The following is a 19,640-nucleotide window of genomic DNA, read 5'->3' as shown; positions in this document are numbered from 1 at the left end:
CTGTATTCAAGGTGGGATCAACGTGAGAGCTGCAGCAGATAATCCTCATTAGTATAGATTCTCTGGGCAGAGAATGAGAAACCTGTGATACCTGCACATGCTGCACCAACACATTATAGACTGTAGGGCCATATGAAACCAGTGGAGTTTTCAACTTACCTGACATGGGGCAACTGAAACCAGAATTGTGCACTCTCTTCTCTTAAAACAAGAGAGACACCAAGGATTTTTTGTCTTTTTTTAAATTTTATTTTATAAATCAATAACTTTATAAACATACAAATAAAGCAAATATATTATATTTGTATTGAAATATCATTTCAAGTTTTTACACTAAAGATTATTTTGAGTTTAGAGCTAAGTTTAGGAAATATTTAAAACTCCAAACACTTTAATTACAAAAACATGTCAGCTTGGTTTCCCTATCTTATTCTGTAAAGAACACTATCAAATTTAAAATTAGATCCTTGGAAGGAAAGCAAGGAAAACAAAAAAAACCCAGGACAGAATAGCAAACTAATTTTTAAGGAGTCTGAAACATCTTTATTCAGTCAAGATTCAAGGTTACAAATCTTTATTTCTTTTGACTGGGGAAACTTCCAATGAAATGTTGACTGTCATTTGACACAACACTTGCATTTTAAGCACACAAACCTACTTCACCAGAGAAACTCAAAGTGCAGGGATCAAAGTCTTTTTACTGTGTAGCTCTCATGGGAACAAAATACTTTTTTGATCCGGGGCCTTTTGACCTGGACCCTCTTCACATTAAAATACAGAAGATCAGTAACTGAAGGACCAGGCAGTCCCAACTAGATGCTTTGAACAATGTCAGTGAAATTAAACAATATCAAACTTAAAATCAAATCTACCAAATCCTAATGATTCAACACAGTTGTTGCCTGCTCTTGAACAGTTTAGGATGCCAACACATCTCAGCCGTTTCTCTTTCTGCGGAAGCACCCTTGTTACCATTCACACAAGAGAATGTGTCTTCACTGATAATAGCTCCAACTAAGCTCTGGAAATGTGTAGTTTACAAGTTTGTTCTGAATCCAGAATTGATGTGGTAAGAAAACAGACTCAACAATTCAAAACCACCAGCAAAAATCACTTTAGAAGTTAAATAAGTCACAACCCTCTACAAAACCAGCATTACGTTTTTTGTAACTCCTACAACTTGGACTCAGTGCTCTTACAGTTTCACTGACATAAAACAAAACTGATTTCCCAAAGTTACTCCAGTGTGGAACTATTTTGGATAAGAGGTAAGAGCCTTTCAATACGCTTTCCCATATTGGCCTGCAGAGCTGGTAAAAAAGAAAAAAAAAAAAAAAAAAAAAAAAAAAAAGTGAAAAAAAAAAAAAAAGTGACAACATTCTATACCTTTCTGGCAGGATTCAAAAAGAACTCAGAAAAGCAGACTAGTAAACACAGAAATTAGTAACATTTGCCACTATTATCCATCTTATGAATTGCAAGGAACATTAGTGGTGGGCACTGTAGCAGAGTTTAAAGGTTACAACAGCAGGCTTCAAAATCAGAGGACTGAGAGATCCCCTACAAATAATAAAATCATTATTAGTAATTTAGTTGCTGTCCAGGTATCTTCCAAAACGTTCTGAAAATGGCCTTAGGAAGTCAAGACGAGTTGGTGAAAATCACTTGATATCACAGAATGTTCTGAGTTGGAAGGGACCTACGAGGAGCATCAAGTTCAACTCTGAAGTGGAAGGCCCATACAGGGATTGAACCCATACCCTTGGTGTTATCAGCACCATGCTCTCACCACCAGAGTTAATCTCATGATAAACAGCTGACCTCATCTCTGCATACAACAGAGCTTTACAAGAGAGTAAACAATCTGAGAGGTGTTAGAAATCCAGTTACAAGAAAAATTGGTTCAGTTTTCCAGTTGTTCCCTCAGATTTAACAGGCAGCACAAATCAGTTGAGTGGAAATCAGTCCAAACCGAGGTGGCTTTTTTTGTGGTTTTGTACCACTCATCCTGTTCTTTTGGAACAGCAATTGGGTGGACTTCTGTCATCACACTCAGTCCTATATAATGGACCAGGTTTGGTACAGGCACACCTCTGTAAGACAAGGACAGCTCCAGCACATGCCTCTCCACAGGGCTGAAAGCAGACACTTCCTCAGCCCACAAGTAGTCCTGTTATGCTCTGGAGGACCAGTGCAGGACTGGGGGAAAAAATGAATTAATCACTTTCGCCCTCAAATGCTGCCCATCATTAATAACACGTGCCTGCAAACTATCCTCCAGTACATAAAAACCTGAGAAATGCCAAGATTTGGTGCTTGCTAGACACAAGAATATCTCAGGTGAAATCCAAGTTACACTGCAGTCAGCAGCACTGGGAAGAGGCATATAGGGTCCATTAAAAAAATTTTAATAGTAAGATCCATTTTGAACTAATTTTTCTCCTCGATTCCTGTTTCTCTGCAGCTGTCCTTGTGTCCCACTTTCTAGGCAGTTTCTAGACTCTGTGTGTGGAAAGATCACTACTTGCAACAAGCTTCCCTTAGCAAATTCTTATCACTAATAAATGACCCACTTGGCTATCTTCTTCCCAGTGACCTTTTAGGAGGCAGTTAATGAAGTTAATGAAGCAGTGATACTCATAGAGCACTCATTGCCAACACGTTCCTCACAGTAATTCTTCCAAGCAGAGATGACAGGAAAGGAGTGCCAAGGATTTCTCTGTTTTGTTCTGAATAATGGCAGGTTTTTTCTAAAGCAGATTTTAATGAAAAAAATGAGTGTCGCTTCAGTGTTTGTGAGCTCCCATCCTTTGCTGACTTCCTCCTTTTCCCATTCAAACACAGACTGCTTCTAGTCTGGCTGCATCAGCAGGCTGGCTGGGGCAAGATTGCAAGGCTCCCTTTCAGGCAGAGGATTGGGATGGATGCTCCAGGGAGCCTGGGAAGAGCCCTTCGCTGCTCCCGTGGATTGATGCAATTTCTCACCAACAGGACCCTCCTTTCGGTGGCCTTGTTCTTTCTCCTCTTCTGCACAAGTCTCTGCTGCTTTGTCATATGTTACAGGCTGTTCTTCCTCTGGAGAAAATGGATATGTATTACTGAAAGCCATGTGAAAAGATTCACAGCAGCTAAGGTAAAAGAAATGTAGTGGCAGCTTTGAGAGAAGAAAGCTATGAAAGAATGCACAGAATCAGGTTCAATACCAAAGCACAACAAAAGATAAAAAAAACAGGCAAAGTCAAGAACTTGCTTCAGATTTTAAGAAATTACTTGTCCTAGTCTAGATTCATGGTTTTCTCTTTTAATACATAACAGAGAAAGGCATGCCAAAACTACCTGCCTGTCAAAATTAAAGTCTCTGCTTCAAAGTCAAAAGATATTAGAATTATTCACTGGAATGGCATAAGAACTCTCTTTAACATGTTAAAAAAATTAACAGATTATTTACTGATCTTGTCTAAGAGAGTGGAATATCTTCTGCTAAAATTTTCAGGAAAAAATCAGACACCTGTCATGGGAAATTTCTGTTCCAATACTTGCACCCGATAAAGCTGTAAATAAAAACAGAGTCTCCTAATGGGAAACATCAGTCTTCCTTTGCTGGATAGCAAGGCTCTACACATGTTCCAAATATCATTGCATCTTAGTAAATGTGAGGCACATTTTCTACTGATGAATAAAGTGACTGCTCAATATATGTCTAAGGACAGGACTGGCAATTCTGAGAATCTTGCAAGCTGCCTGGATGTTTGTATCCTCAAACATTTGTATTTGCATATTTCTAAGTGGCTGAGGCAAACTGGTTTCTCTAATAACTTCTGCAATTAGGAAGCATACATGGTAAATAAAACAAATGTCTAAGGGTGCTAGTCTTTCTCCATCAGTTCTCACCATCTGAGCAATTGAGATCCAGTTGCCACCTAGAAGGCAACTATTTCCTAACTATTCCAACTGTTTCCTAAAATTCAGAGTGGTTCAGCTGGTAATTTGAGGGCCATGGAAGCCTGTTCTATGCCTCTGTGCCACCTGCTGCCTTTGGACCAGTGACAAGAGGCACATCTCCTCTATTCATCTCATCTTTGTTTGAGCACCAAACACTCCCAAAGCAGTCAAACACTTTGTTTAACACAGAAAGCAGAACTGCAGTTGCTGGCATGGGGTGAAACCTGGACTCCTCACACCTTTCCAGTTCTCTTGCCTGAACGAATAAGGACTATCAAAGTGTTCTGTTCCATGGATATCCATTCCCCAACAATATGATGGGCATAACTTCACTTGCAAAGCTCTGAAGGTCTATTTTAATGCAAACATCTGATATTATTCTATCACAATGAACCTTGGCTTTTTCTGTGTGAAAGCACTGTTGTAGTGTGGTTTCTCATAACCAGTCTGCAAAATGAAGGGCTGAATGGTCTCTTCATATCAATACAAACATGGGTTCTGCCAGAAATAAAATCTGGATTTCTCTGTCTCCTCTAGCAGCCACTGCTCCTGCTGGTACAAGGTGAAGGTAGATCTAATAAGGAAGGACATCCTACTCACCAGATTCTGAAGGACAGGCAGGATGAGGGTCTGCTGTCTCACACTCAATTAGATCAACTGCTTTACTCTCCAGAGAACTGTTACCCTCCTTAAAAACAGCAAACTGCAAATACATACAATATGCACAAAATATGGAGAGCCCAAATTAATAAAAAATGAATCGGTTTTCTGAAACCCAAGAGGCAAACTAAAAGGGCCACACACACCAACCACAGAACAGGGAAAAAGGTCATCCTGGCTTCTGGGATGACCCTTTCCCTGCAGGTAATTAAACATTTGAGTTGATGATTGTCCCAGTCCTTCTTTGGAAAGCGCACAGTCTCAGTCTAGCTAAGAACTACCAACTCTCGCGTCTTGCAAATCAACATTTCCAATGGCAAGGACAAAAGTTCATGAAAATCATCCCTCTCCATTTTACTGAGGGCCATTTTTAAAGCACTAAAGATATCTGCAGGAATCCAGATAGCAGAAACCTGTGTCAAACACAGGGAAGGAAGAAAGCCTCCCTTCCTGGCTCTCAGCATCTCCTGCAGGATGCAATTCCATCACACCACAGTGACAGTGCAAGTCAGAAGATGACCCTCTGGGGGAACATGCTGAAAGGACCAGGGGGAAAACAGAAAAAACAGGGGCAGAAGAATGCAATGTGAAGCACTATGATGAAATTGTACAGAGGGAAAGATGAAAAAACAGTAAAGGGGGGAGGTTTACAGAGCAGAGATGCTGAAGAAGAGAAAACATCTGTAAATAAGATGTTCCAGCAAAAGGACTGACAGATTCAGGGGTCCAGCTGGATAACTGGTGGATTTATGTGGATAGAATACACATGTAGCAGGTGCACTTATTTAGGCATCAGTTAATTTATGTAAAATCTATGCTCTTACAGCTGCTAACCCACATGTGACAGACTCCTGGTGGAGATTCAGCTACACACAGTTCTGCAAAATATATTTGACTGTGCAAAGCGAAACACTTGGTGGGTGAAAAGTCTCAGAATAGCATCAAAATCCAGGCACATGCAGGAGTTTACCAAGCCATACATATCAGTAGGACTAACTGGGGCCTGGCTTATGGAACTCTAATATGAATGTCAAAAAATAATGCAGCCATACCCTCAGCTAATTGCACCCTCAGCTAATTGCACCGTCGCCTGGCAGAAAAGAAGTAAAGGGAAAAGTGAGTGATGCTTGGATAATTTGTAGGTGTAGTTTCAGTATCATGATACCTAACTTCTGATGTGTGTGATAGCACAAAGCCTTGTTATCCTCTACATCAACCTAGACAGGCAAGAACAAGCAAGCCTTTGCACTCTCTCTCATCAGCCTCACAAATGAGCAGTGGCAGTGAGGACTACCAAATGAGTGCAATTCATGAGCTCCTTACCGTTACTGTAAAGTAACTGTATCTTGTGTATACACAAGATACAGCCCCAATATAAAGTCCTTTTTTAAGATCATTAATGTTGTGTAGATCAATAATAGTACCCAAAAGTCTTAGAAGTTGAGCAGCTATAGTTTTCTCTCCCTGATGTAGTATAACTTTTTTTTTTTTTTTTTTTTTTTACATAAAGCTCTCCAATAACATACTTGAAGTGAATAGTACAAATGGACAACTTCCCACAGCTTTTTGGCAACTCCAGATATTCTAACCTGAGTGCATGCATGCATGAAGCCCTGGTGAACTTAACGATCAATGGCTACATCAGCACAGAGAAAATCACATGCATGAAACCACAGCAATCCATTACTGAGTAAGCACCAGTAATTAGCAAAGGGTCAGTGAATTCCTCTTCCAGTGTGCAACAAGCCATTGCAATAAATTACTTTATTAATGTATTCAATGCCTCCTGGTGCATAGTGAAATGTAACAGAAATGTATAATAGATGTAAAAGCTTGATTTGTTTTTGTTGATTCAGTCCATTGCTGTTTAGTTACCTTACATTCAGCAAAAATGTCACTGGTGACCAGCATTAACTGCAGGGTCTACAGAAGGTGGGGGCAGAGCTGATGGGCTGCAGGCCTCCTAGAGCACTGCTCCCAGGCAGGGAACTGTTCTCAGTCCCAACAAATGTTTCTGCTTTTCTCTACCTCAGGTATTTTGCATACTGTGGATTTTACTTCTGCTGTGAACAAATCATGGCATTGCCATGATTCAGCTCATTTGCTGCCCAATACCTGAAGGAAAGGTGCTGATAATAAAACATGCATAAAGTTATGCAGTTGACCAGCTGAGGAACAATGTGCCCTAGCAGGGTCAAGTCCTTTCAGTACTACCAACGTATGTCAGTGGCTACCCACCACAGATCCTGCCAGACACTCTCACTAAATCATTTGGAGGCTGTTCTAAGAATCTCAGACTCAGCACAGAGGTCGCCACAGATGCCAATTATGTCACTTGACAACTTCAAGTTCCAACTTGGTCACCCAGCAGTGTAATGTTTGTCTAATGCCAGTCAGAATCAGGTCCTTAAACCAGATTTTATAGGGCTAAATACATCTTCAAAAATGACAACAGCCACAGGCCTGTACAACCAGACCACGTCAACATTCTTACCTACACCAGTGTAAATCTGGAACTTTATACATCCTACCAAGCTGCCTGATAAAATCCTGGTTGTTTTTCTTTACAAGGCAGCAGCTTCTAATACAAGACATTTAATTTCATCAAGCCTCAAAATAGAGTTCAACATCTCATGTAGCACACACAATACTTGGCTCCCAAGAAGGCTTTTTTTACAGAGGGCATACTTTCCTGTGAAAATAACTGTGTGATGTGCCATGTCATCACATTGCCATTTCCTCAATTTAGAACACAGTTCCCCAACTGTTGTGTTCAAAGCTAACAATAACACTGGCTAATGATTGCAATACATCCAGGCAGCTGTGAACTTTGAGGGATAACAATGAGGTAAGATGAACTAGGGTTCATAGCAAAGCACTTGATGACTCTAGCAGTTATTTAATGTATTTAAGATGTGAATTATTTGATGGATAATCTCAAGTGGATCCCTAACACTCCTTTGATCCTTCCTGGTTCCCTCTCCACTCCACAGTAACGTAGTTACCAGAGACTTGTTGCCAGTAGGTGTTACGCTCTCATTGTCAGCGCGGCTGCTGGCGGCTCTTACCGCTTCTGCACAGAGATTCTTCTTATACAAATTCTGACTTCTGCAACAGAACAAAAGCTGAAGCAAGTTATTTTGCTTTGAGAGGAACAGATGCTGCTTTTTTCACATGTTATTCTGTGAATATTCACAGAAGTACGTATATTTTGTTTTCTCTCACTGTGTATTGCTATCCATTGCTATATTTGTGCATTGCTACCCATTACCACACAGTGGTTAAAACAAATAGCTTGTCAGAAAAAGAAGTCGGTGAGAAGCACACAAATGCTTGTTCCAATGTGCCATCTGTAAAGGGTCATTCAATAGAATGAACAATAGGCCACATAATTTTAATTAGACCCTTCCATTTTCTTACATTATTCTATTTATAATATCCTTATCTTATAAATTTTGTTTCAGCCAACGCAATGAAGAGTGTTTTTGGGTGAAGCTCAGAAATAAAAATCTGACTGTATTTTTGTACAATATTTGTAGCTACAATTATGAAAGTAATTTTTGTATTCATCTGCATCATTTATGCAAAACATCAGTTTCAGAAGTTCCTATGAAATAAACAAACTGAAAGTCTGAAAAAGCTTAGAAATAAGATCTTCATGACCCACAGAATTGGCTTTAGGGGAAAACAAAGTTAGAGTACAGTCTGGAGCTGGAAAAGGTATGAATAATCAGCTATAAAAGGCTAGTTCCATAAATTCAGAGACTGTTATTTTTGCAGTTAAACAGAAATCATTTGTAAGGCAGTATAGGCCCAAACAAAACATTTTATTTTACTTCTCTTGAGGTCCAAATCAGTACATCTTTATTCACTTTACATTTTTGCCCTTCTAAGCATCAGCTAACAAAATTTATGTTATTGCCTTCAAATTGTGGAAGTCTGAGGTTATAGCATTTTTTTGCTTGATCTATTTTAAATAAAATTTAGTAGATATTTATCAAAGAAAATAGGAATTTTCCTTTTATTTAGGAACTTGCCTTTTAGTTCTGTATAGCTTTTATATACTGACTGGGAAAGGTCACACAGCATAATTACCATATATTGCTTCCTTCATCAAAATACAATGTAAATTAATTTTGCTTTGTGTGTGTGGCCTTGGCCAACCGAGGTAGAGGAATTGTTGGTGTTGAATCTACGATTCAGGTTTGGGGTTTTTTTGTGGAAAAGAGTTGTTTCCTTCCCAAGGAAGGTAAGAAACTGGGCATGCTATACTGTCAGACTGCATAAATCCAACATTAGGAATAACAAAGTGCTCTACAGCAGACAGCAGTCATTGAACAAATCAACACAATACTTCAGCACGCTTGGCCTTCAGTTCCCACATTTTCAAATAGGCAGGTGCAGACCTCCAGCTTCATTTCCTTCAATTAAAAGGAGATAGGCATCTCCATTTTGCAGGGGAAGGAACAGGACTATTAGAGACTTAATCTGTACATTTTGAAATACAGTAGATTATCTGAAAAAGTGGTGTAGCAATTTCAACCCCAACACTGCTTCCCAGACTCCAGTTAAATAGGGATTTTAGATCAGTGGTTTAATTTTTATCTAGTTATACTAGTAATTGCTGCAGTTCAAATTCAGTCAAGTGTGTAATTGAAAACCTGTTGTTGTGGTAAATGGTTATATTGATCAAAAGCATTTGGCAAGAAATAAACATAAATCTTGGAGAAAAAGAGGAAGGGAAGAAATTTAATGCTATCATACTTTTTAAAAAATCATATTCTATTTTTCATAATAGAACATACGAAATATATGAGAAATAAAATAATCTCACAATTTTTCTGTTCTTTATATATCCACTGATCAGAATCTGAACCCGAGGTTATTAGAAAAAAACAGGCTGCACTTAGCTTTAATTCTGGACCCTTATCACTAATTAATAGAAAATAAGAAATGCTGCAGCTTCCCTACTTTTATGGACTAAATATACAAAGAACCACAAAATAAGAATGAAAAATATTAGCATGCATATTTAACTTCTTATGTCTAGAACAGTCTAGTTTTAAAATTGACCTAAACCACAAACAAAAATCCAGCATTTAAATCAGCCTCTGAGAACAGCTGTCTGCTAAGGTCATGGCCAGAAGACTCTAGCTTAAATGCTTAATACTTTCCAGTCTAAGGGACACTGATGACATTTAATTTCACATCAGACTGGGTTCTTAAATAGTGACCGTTGGAATTCTTTTTGCCACAAGAAGAATCCCAAATCTGCGCAATTCATTACAGCCATGGAAAATGCCAGGGAGTACTTTTACAGCAGATGTGCTTAGACTCACTTCCCTGGTTTCACTCTCTCTACTGCCAGGAAAACTGTCCCCACGTTCACTGCTGGAAGAATCACTCCCTAAGTTTGCCTTGGGAAGGTCAACGGCAAAGAAATTTTCAGGTGGAATTCTACACTGAATGGGAAACAAAAGCCAACTCATTGAATAGCTGGCAGAGAAGAGCCAACCCCTACTACCCTGACGGCTTCAGACACCTAGAGCCGTGAAAAGGAACCCAGGAAGAAGTAAATGGCACTCTCCTGAGCTCTGATAAGGCCTGATCTTTCTTCCCTCCGCGTGTTTTGGCTCACTAACAGCGGCGGGAGCTCTGCGGGCAAGGGACACGTCAGACATTCACACACCCAGGGAGACTGGAAAGCCAAAGAACAGGAGAGGAGCAGCCGGCGCTCGCAAGCACAGTGTGAAAGCAGCAGCAGCAGGAGGAGGAGGAGGAGGCAGGAGGAGCAGCCCAGCCCGTGTGTGGCAGCAGTACCTGCGGCAGTAGGCGGCCAGGACAGCCAGCAGCAGCAGCAGGGCCAGCACGGCGGCGCAGGCGGAGATGGCGATGCTCCGCGCCTTGGCCCGCCCGGCGCTCAGCCGCTGCTCCCACCACTCCAGGTCGCTGAACTGGCAGCGCTCCCCCACGAATCCCGTCACGCAGCTGCCAAGGAAAGGGCACACGCTGCAGCGGAGGGCAGGGCACGGCCCCGCACCGCCGCTTATCCACCGCTGGGCACCGCTGCAAAAACATCTGGTTGAGTTTAGCAGCGGGGAAGACGAAATTATTTCAAATTATATTTCTATTTTTATATATATATTTATAGTCTATTTAAATTTTGGTGTCAAAACCTGTAGAATCCAGTATTAAAAGTATTTTTCTTTTCTTTTTTTTTAAAAAAAAAACAAAATAAAATTTATTTTTTACTGGTATCAGATCTCCTATAGAACTATATAGAGAGGTTGTCATTACCAGATTCCTATGGGCAAAAAGTAGGAAAAAAAAATCTTAAATCCTGTAAATCCTGCTGTGTGATTAGTGTTTCCCTAGGATTTTCCAGCCAACTTCTTTCAGCAGCAAAGAAGTTCTTCTTTTTTCCCCTTCCTTAAATTAGGCAGTACAGGACTGACTCATATTTTCAGAGTGACTTGATTATAATAATGCAATTTTAATCCAAAACTTTACTTTAAAATTAAAGATGAATGAAAGTGTTTTTAAAAACCCATGCATACGGTTTAGAAATATCTTCAAAACCTATTTTTAATGTAAGTTTCTTCTGTAGGCAGATTTTGTTTATTTGTTTGGTTTTACCATTGTAAAACCCAACACAGAAACTTCCTATCATTGCATGAAACCTTCAAATCAAAATTACTAGAAAGTGAGAAATACATCAAAAAAATAATCCCAGCCTAGTTTTACTATGCAAAGCAAGACACATAAATAATAAATGGAAAAAAATTAAAGTCTATTCCATTCATAACAATCCCTCAGCAATGTAGGCTCAACTCATCACAATTCTAATTGGTCTAATTTTACTCAAGTCCAAGAGCTTTTCTCCAAATGAGAAAAATAAGCAGGGTTTGACCTGCAGCAGCTTTTACCTAATGTCATGAAGACATTATATCAATTACTAAGTCAGGCACAAGCACTCTCACTCTGTTACAATTTAGAATGCATGTGTGCTGGAAGGTAGAAAAAATTATAATTTTTAAATGTTAAATTACAATGAATTTCAAACATGCAGGCAGAACTACTTTCTAGTGTAAGATCTTTTATTAATTAAAATACAAATCACACTAGGTATTTGATTTTTGCTGCATAACATTTTTCTGTTCTTTCCCTCTGGTAGTTAATAAATCAGAGCCTGCATGAATGAATGCTGCCATCTAGTGAGGATTCATCGTGGACAGAATCCAGCAACCCCCACACACAAACTCCAGCAGCATGGCTAAAGCAGGACTCCTTTTAAATTTTTTAACTGCTTCCACTTCCAAAACTGAAAAATATGTACAATTGAATTCTCATTATGCACTGACACCTAATAAACAAGAGGAAAAAAAAATGTGATCCAATTTGAAAGTTTTGCAGGTTTAGACTCTTCAATTTCAAGACAAGAAACTTCTGAGGTGAGCATAGTTTACTATGCCTCTAAAAGCTACATGAAATTCAAAACAAGTACCAGAGATGACTACGAGTGTCTCCAGAGTCTGTCAGTCTTTGCCCAAGGACTTTGATGAGCTCAAGAAATCCACAGCACAAAGCATCTACTTCATTCCCATATACCTACATGAGACACATTCCTTTGATATTCTTACAGGTATAGAGGTCTGTAGGCAGGGGAGACCACTCATATTTCAAAACAGGAAAGTCTGAGACACAGGGAGAGATTTTCCTACCCTGGAACGGCATCCACCCCTTGTACAGGTCTGTGACCCCAGGGAAGGAGGCAGGCATTGGATTTGTCCCATTGTAAAGATTTTATGCTTGATTTTGAAGAAAGATTCTGTGTACAGCTTCAAATATAATCAGGTTATACACTTAAATGCCAGAACTAAATGTTTCGAAGAAGTGACTACCCCATAGGGCCAGGCTGTCACATTGACCAAATCAAGGCTGACTTCGGGAGAGATGAGATTCTCCTTGCTTTCATCAGTACCTGCATTTGGGGAACCCAGAATCAGGCTTCAAAAAAATATAGACAGAATTAAAAATACTGACAGGGGAAGTAGGTCTCAATTTTGAGGTCTCATTGCAACTCTCCCTGTCTTTAAGAAGGCAATTATACCCTATCCTTTTCTGCCCTTCTGTAATGGAAGATGCTGACACCAGAAGATTGCTCCCTGGCCCCAGGCAGAGAAGACAAGACTGAGGTGTCCTCTTCCAAACCAGTAAAGGCTACACATGAACAGCAACAAGGACAGCAGGACATGTACAGGAGAGAGAGCAAGCACCTCTTTCAAGTCATTTAACAGCTTACCTCCCATTTCCAAAGTAAAAAATCAAGTGCTTAGGGAACAAATCCAATCCTACTATTAATTGCAACGGGTGTGAATGGAGTGGCCCTGCACCGAAAATTACACTGATCACTTACAGGAAGGAGAAGATTTGAATGTTAATGAGTGACGTGGGTGATGAGCAGATCATTCATGGACAAACTCTTCACTGCCTGCAGTTAACTGGGGGTAGCATTCCAAGGGTGCTGTTCTTCAGCAGAGAAAATATAAATTTCCGTACTTACTTGCAGGCATAGTCTTGTAGATCAGAAACATAATTGCACACTCCACCATGGAGGCAGTATGACTCATAGGAAGGAGGGCATCCTACAGTGTCACCTTGCACAGCGTTTGTGGTGTATTCCTTGCTGGCAGCAGTTGGGGGAACAGTAGATTCTGAAACAGAGCATTTCACAAGGACATCTCAAACTTCTGGCCTCATTGGTAACATAATCTTACAAAAGAGTTCCAGAATTTCAAGGTATTAAACTAGGTAAAAATATCCAATTTCTATTAATTGCTTGTATTTTAGCTATTTTCTTATGTTGTTATCAAATTTAGGCAAGCGGTAATTTTGAACAAATTACTAAATATGCTTAATTTTAGATTTACAGTGGAAGACCTACAGTGATTGACTGGGTTCTGTGTGTTTAGATGAGTGATCCCAGCTCTGAAGAAAAACTGCACCAACTGTCTAGGTGCTTACTCTGAAATGATTTTTGCATCTTATGCAGCTTTGGCATATGGTAAATGTCTACCATGTATAAGTTACCAGAGTGAGAGGTAGAGGTGAAGGGAGACTATGTTTCATGAACTTGGATCTCAGACTCAGAAGCCTTCACAAGCAACCATTCTTAAGTAGATTGTTTCTACTCTGCTGCCATCCAGTTAATTGCATCTCTGTGTGATGGCAGATCACATTTTCTGTTGTTTCAGGCTAGCTCAGGTACAGGTCACAGCATCACTGAGGGAGCAGGGAGCCCTATGGTTCTGCCAAAGGCTTCTGCAGCCTGCTCTGAATCACACATACTGCCACCTACACACCTATCCAAACTAACTACTTTTAAAGGTAGCACTAATGTTCTCTGCACAGCATGACCACAGACGTGCCCTTACAGAAAAGGGGCTTTTTCATGCCTACTTTGATGCTACAACAAATCTACAGGTCAGAAAAAAACAGCTCCATGGCAAAGAATTTCCGGCAGTATTAGCAGAGACACACCTAATCATTCTCATACAATTATGGGGTCAGTTCTGTGACTCACACCAGTTTTATTGCATCATGACCTTCAATGACATTTGGGTTTTAAAATTTCATTTGCAGGAGAACTGCCATGGCAAAGAGTCTGAATGGAAAGGGATGAGTGATTATAGTGAACCCCAGGTGTGCGTGCATTCAGCAAAGAAAATTTCATCTTGCTAAAAGAGCAGGTAAAGGTAAAGAACTAAAACAGTGTGTTAACATCTATAAAGACATGGGATCAGACTGACAGATGAGGGACCTAGGAAACATTACTTCCAAGTCATGCATCATTTAAAATCATCATTTCCTGAGTGACACCTGAAACTACTGAAAGATTAAGTGACTGAAATGGGAGTGGAAATCCTGATAGGTGTTCTATTTAAGAAAGCCATAATTTCCTTGTTTTTCTGAAGAACCAGCTCTGTGACAATCACACAATGTTCTTCCATCATCAGAAATTCACTCAATCTGGAGCAAAATTCACCCTGACCAAGAGGGCTGACACAGAGTAAAAGAACGAGTCACCCATTTTCAGAGAATGTAGCTATCACATTGAGGCACTAAAATGAGGGTCAGATAGTTGTTAGTGCTGCACCTTGAGCAGCTCCCTTCAGTAAATTGGTAATCAGATTTTCTAAGTAGTTTCAGAGCCCTTTTGAACAATCAGTGACTGGAACTGAAAGACAAGCTTATACTGAAGAATCAAATGGCACTTAAATCATGTGCATTTCCTGTGCTAGCCTTTGGCAGAGTAACAGAACGCACAGGGAGTTTGAAAAATGGCACAGACTGAAATTACCCTCAAAAAATGTTACTTCCAAGGAGCATTTACTTCTGCTGCTGAGTGTAAAAAACATTTGATAGATTTGTTGTTACATTTAGATAGTAAGAATTCACATTGAACCTTAATGTAGATATTTCCTGACTAAACTCGGATCTGTTCTCCTTAGTCCACCACACAACAGCCTCCTAAAGGCAACACTAAATGGATCCACAAGCTGGTCAGGGTATTACTATACAGAGATCCTTTCATTTCCAGGTGTAACAATTTATCCAAGGACACAGCTATAAACTTAAGGCCATTTAGTTTTCTTTGCTCACTCAGTTTACTCACTGCAACCAATGCCAGTCCCAGAAGCATGATCAGCACACGTGCAAGTGAAGTTTCCTTCTGTATTTGTGCAGGTCATGTTCTCTCCACAGGTGTGAGACCCCGTCTTGCACTCATCAATATCTGTCACCCAAAGAGTCTGCTGTTAGAAGAATGAAATGCCTCAGAGCATCAGCTAAAGGGGCAGTAGTTGCAGCACTGCATTCCCCAGGCAGTGGGGAAAAACACCGGAGACTTCTCCCTCTGCAAATACGCCTTCATGGAAAACCTTTGGAAAGGCAGCCAGCATACTTTCTCTAGCAAGAGCATGCTGCAGAAAATCTCTACTGGGAGGAGGAGGAAAGGGTTTCCCTGTGAAATGTAGCAAGTACAGCAGAGTTAGAGACTTATTTGTACTAGATGTATTCTCCTGGCATTCCTGGTCATAGTTTGCAGCCTGTTGGCATTCTGCATTAACACAGCAGAAGGGTTTGAGTGGGGAGCTGCCCACTCCTGTACCACCCACCTAGTTCAGCCTAACAAAGCGTTTAAGCAGAAGAGAAGTGTCTAGAAACCCACAGGTTTAATTCAGTTTGTGTGAACACTTCAATGAGTGAGGCTTTGAGTGACTGTGAAGAGGCTCCCTGATGACAAGAGTGTCCAGGCTCAGATCCCATGTTAGGTTTGTATACATCTCTCACCCTCATTTTGCTGTACTCCCTCCTCCTGCCTCCACCCCTTCTCTGCAAAGCCCATGGCAGCAGCCTCTGCCAGCCTGCACCTGCACATTGCTGAGTGCCAAAGCACTCCCCTCAGAGGTGAAACCTTTGGTTCACATAGCTCAGTGGAGTGGGGGGGGGAAACAAAACTGCTGCAGCATATTTCAAGAAATGTCATTTCACCAACACAGCATGAACTCATTGTGTGTTATCACTGGACATACCATCACATTCCTGGACACTGTGCATGCATGCAGGCACTCACAACTGAAGCACAAAATCACTTAACCAGTTTCTGGTTTTCATAGTACATGTTAAGTCATTGAACACAAAATTAGTTTCAGTTATGTTTACACCTTAGTAATACTGCATCTTTTATAAAATGCTGAGAATCTATTTTCTGGACTTAAAGACTACAGGAAGATAATGGACTGGTTTTCAATCACAGTGGAAGGTACTACATCCTGAACAACTATACCACAGTTTAGTGGTAGGTAAGACTGTAAGGGCTGCTTGAGGACTTGCCTTCTAGGTTTTTCTGGGTCAGCAAGAGGACCCTGTCACTTCTGTGTGCACTTCCAAACACCCTCAAAGACATGAGTTCTGTCTCTGACCTGTACACGGAAAAAGCCTTCTCGATTCTTCTGCCTCTGATACTTTCCACACTCTACCCATAACAATGATATTGTTCTTAATTTTACAGTCACCCTAATCAGCATTGAAGAACCAAGTCCAGTAAAGATTATGTAAGAATTGGTTCAAACTTAATGGGCTTTGAATTAAGCTATAAAGGAAAAAAGGAAAAGAAAAGGACAAAAGAGAAGGCGAGACTCTCATAAAGCTCTGAACAAACTGTGTGCTAGTCAAATACTGGAAAGAAAAAGCTTCCTGTTCATATTTACCACTAAAATGGATTAAGAATTTAAGAGACGTAGGGAATGAACTAAAGACCTGGCATTAGAGCTAGATGGGAAAATCAGTGGGTCTGATTATTAACAAGACTCTAAATGTACTCAAGTTGTCAGTGTCACACCTTGAACCTCATGCCTATTAAACAGACCTGGCATTATTTGATGAGTATTATGACACACTCAATACCTGCTTTCGTTTATATTCATGGCAACGATTTCCAATAAAGCTCTACTGCTTCACCTCCACTTCCCTCCTCCCTTTCACTCTTCCTCTCTCTCCTTCTACAGCCACTAAAAAGAGTGCAAACACTGAAAGGAGATATTCACTGACAACTACAGGCTTTGCATATTGATCAGTTGCTGAGGTTACCACACTTCAAACAGGGAGGAAGGAATAACAAAGGCAGAAATGCCTTCCAGACAGAGCAGAGCCCTGACACATGCCCATACCGTAGCAATGGACTCCATCTCCAGTGTAGCCTTCCAGGCATTTACAGACGTATCCCCCTTCGGTATTGATACAGTCCGACACGCTTCGATTGCAGCGGTCCATGCGCACAGCGCACTCGTCAACGTCTGTGGGGCAAAACAAGGGACACAACACTCACGTCAGGAAACCACCACATCAGCCAATAAACTGAATAATCCACCATGGAGCTCCCTCAAACCGTGCTGACACCCAGTTTTTAAAGCACATGTTAAGCAAATGGGAAGAGAAGGACTTTGTGGTCTTTTTTGGTGTGAAGTTTGATGGAGGTGTTCTAAAATCCAAGGGAGTCAACCAGGTACAACCAACTGGAGATCACAGATATCATTTGCTTAAAAAACCTGTTCAGAGGAAATGATCTGATTCAAAAATTGCTTTATGTTATAGAATCACAGAATCCATTAAGTTGGAAAAGACCTCTAAGAGCATTTAGAAACTAATATTTTATGAAAGAACACATAGGCTTAAAAAAAGAAAAAGTACTACGGTGAAAAAAATGTATGCCCATTTCAGCTTACAATTTTTTTCCCCTTTCCATAGTAACAAAAATTCTTCTGAGTCTTCATGCTTAGCCACCAAATGGTATTTTTTTCCCTGTTCCTATCACCTTCCTCTCTTGATCTTTGTGAGAGCAAAACAGTTCTTCCATGTATGTTGCAAACAAGTCCAGAAGCTTAAAGACCACCCTGAGTAATGTTTTGCATGGCTGTTAGAGTCTTTTTCTAGTGCTAGAAAGAAACTAAAGCAGCACTTTCATATAAACATTACATCAGGAATACTAATTTTGAAGAGATCCCTTATGTCTAAATTATACATTAACTATCATGTCTATGGACTGAGCTTTTATAATTAGTCAATTTTTACAAATAAATACATTATACTTCTATTATCCCTGGTTTTGCTTGTTAATATTAATAAGATTAATGGCTAGAGGGGGAAAAAAAGGCATGTGATAATTAGCCCTTTCATCTCACATGCTCTCTGCTCATCATCCCTTTCATATTACTGACCTTTCTCTGATGTCTCACACAACAGAGCTGCCAATGTGAAAGGAGATAGATTTTCTTCCTCCCCCTTCATCTAAAATTTTTCAGAAGTTATAATAATGTTTTTTATTACCATAGCATGATTTCCCCTTCCTGGTAAATCCTTTCAAACACTGGCACATAGCACCGTCTTCCAGCAAAACACACTCTGCATTGACATAACATTCTAGTGCAGTGCAGTCGTCTTCATCTATAACACAAGCAGAACAAACAAACAAAAAAACACTAGATGATTTGGAAATATCAGAGGAGGTAGTGTATATCTATATTACAGGAAAAACAAACAGCTAAGAAAACCAAAACATACAGTCAAAGTTTGAAACAGCTCTCCAGGATTAATAATGACCAGCCAACGCAATCACTGCAGCTGTTCTCTTTGTCTACATGGAGTTGACATGCTATTTAGTATCAGGATTTCTGAATATTTTATTCAAAACTTATTGCAAAACTTAATGATCTAGCGTCACCAAAGATATGTAGAATTCAGTGGGTTTGTTTTAACTTTTTTTAGAGGAATGCAATATACTTAAAAACCTAAGGGAGAGACTTTTTAAGTGTTACAAATTAGAAATGTTTGTTTTCTAGACCAGAATAATATTATAAAACTTTGTTGATATAGCCAAGGAATATAGACACAAACAAAAAAAAACCATTCCTACCTGGAATAACTTCACAGACCCAAATTCTTGTTAGAAGGTTAAGAGCCTGAATACCACTAGTCTCAACAATGAACCTTTCTTTCTTTAAGGTATACCACTTCTTTCTCCACTATAAACCTGTTCAGAGCCTGAGTAAGCATAAGGAAGATAACCATCAGACTCTACCTGATACCATGATTTCAGCCATAAAAAAAATAATTTTCTTCTTTTCCCCACTGTCTGCATCCTTAAAAATCTGAGTGCTCCACCTGCTCTGGAGCACAGTCTGTGGTGGTGCTGGCATTGGCATTAACTCCTTGTTCACAGAGATGCTTCCTGAAAAAGACAACAAAAAAGTGACATGGACTATTTAAATCTAGTGAAACAGCCTTCTGATTTTCAAATACTTGTCTACTTTCCAATAACCATGGCAGTTTCCTTTTAAAATAAACATCACTATCCTCCCAGACTAAGCTGTTTCTGACATCAAATTATTCCTAAAAGCACTCATGGGTGAGTTTTCTCAAATACAAAAGAGAAGAAATGTGACTTGTTGCTCACAATACTTGTCAGCATTGCACACACC

General features: G+C 39.9%; 1 protein-coding gene across 3 annotated transcripts in view; it reads right to left on the bottom strand.

Annotated features, from left to right (window-relative positions):
• Positions 1–232: 232 nt before the first annotated feature.
• Positions 233–19,640, bottom strand: part of EGF (epidermal growth factor) — a 57,789-nt gene continuing 38,381 nt past the window's right edge. The window contains exons 17-25 of one of the 3 annotated variants that reach the window (XM_015625870.1): positions 19,241–19,390; positions 18,490–18,606; positions 17,334–17,459; positions 15,278–15,397; positions 13,166–13,316; positions 10,423–10,668; positions 7,608–7,710; positions 4,543–4,645; positions 233–3,075 (exon numbers count right to left, since the gene is read on the bottom strand). In XM_015625870.1, the coding sequence (XP_015481356.1) occupies positions 2,852–3,075; positions 4,543–4,645; positions 7,608–7,710; positions 10,423–10,668; positions 13,166–13,316; positions 15,278–15,397; positions 17,334–17,459; positions 18,490–18,606; positions 19,241–19,390 (1,340 nt within the window). In that variant the 3' untranslated portion in view covers positions 233–2,851. The remainder of the gene's footprint in view (positions 3,076–4,542; positions 4,646–7,607; positions 7,711–10,422; positions 10,669–13,165; positions 13,317–15,277; positions 15,398–17,333; positions 17,460–18,489; positions 18,607–19,240; positions 19,391–19,640) is intronic. The other 2 variants (XM_015625872.1, XM_033513833.1) reach the window with 2 other exon arrangements.

Source organism: Parus major, chromosome 4 (genome assembly GCF_001522545.3).
Source record: "Parus major isolate Abel chromosome 4, Parus_major1.1, whole genome shotgun sequence".
Classification (NCBI taxonomy): domain Eukaryota; kingdom Metazoa; phylum Chordata; class Aves; order Passeriformes; family Paridae; genus Parus; species Parus major.
This window is presented reverse-complemented; position numbering and strand designations above follow the sequence as displayed.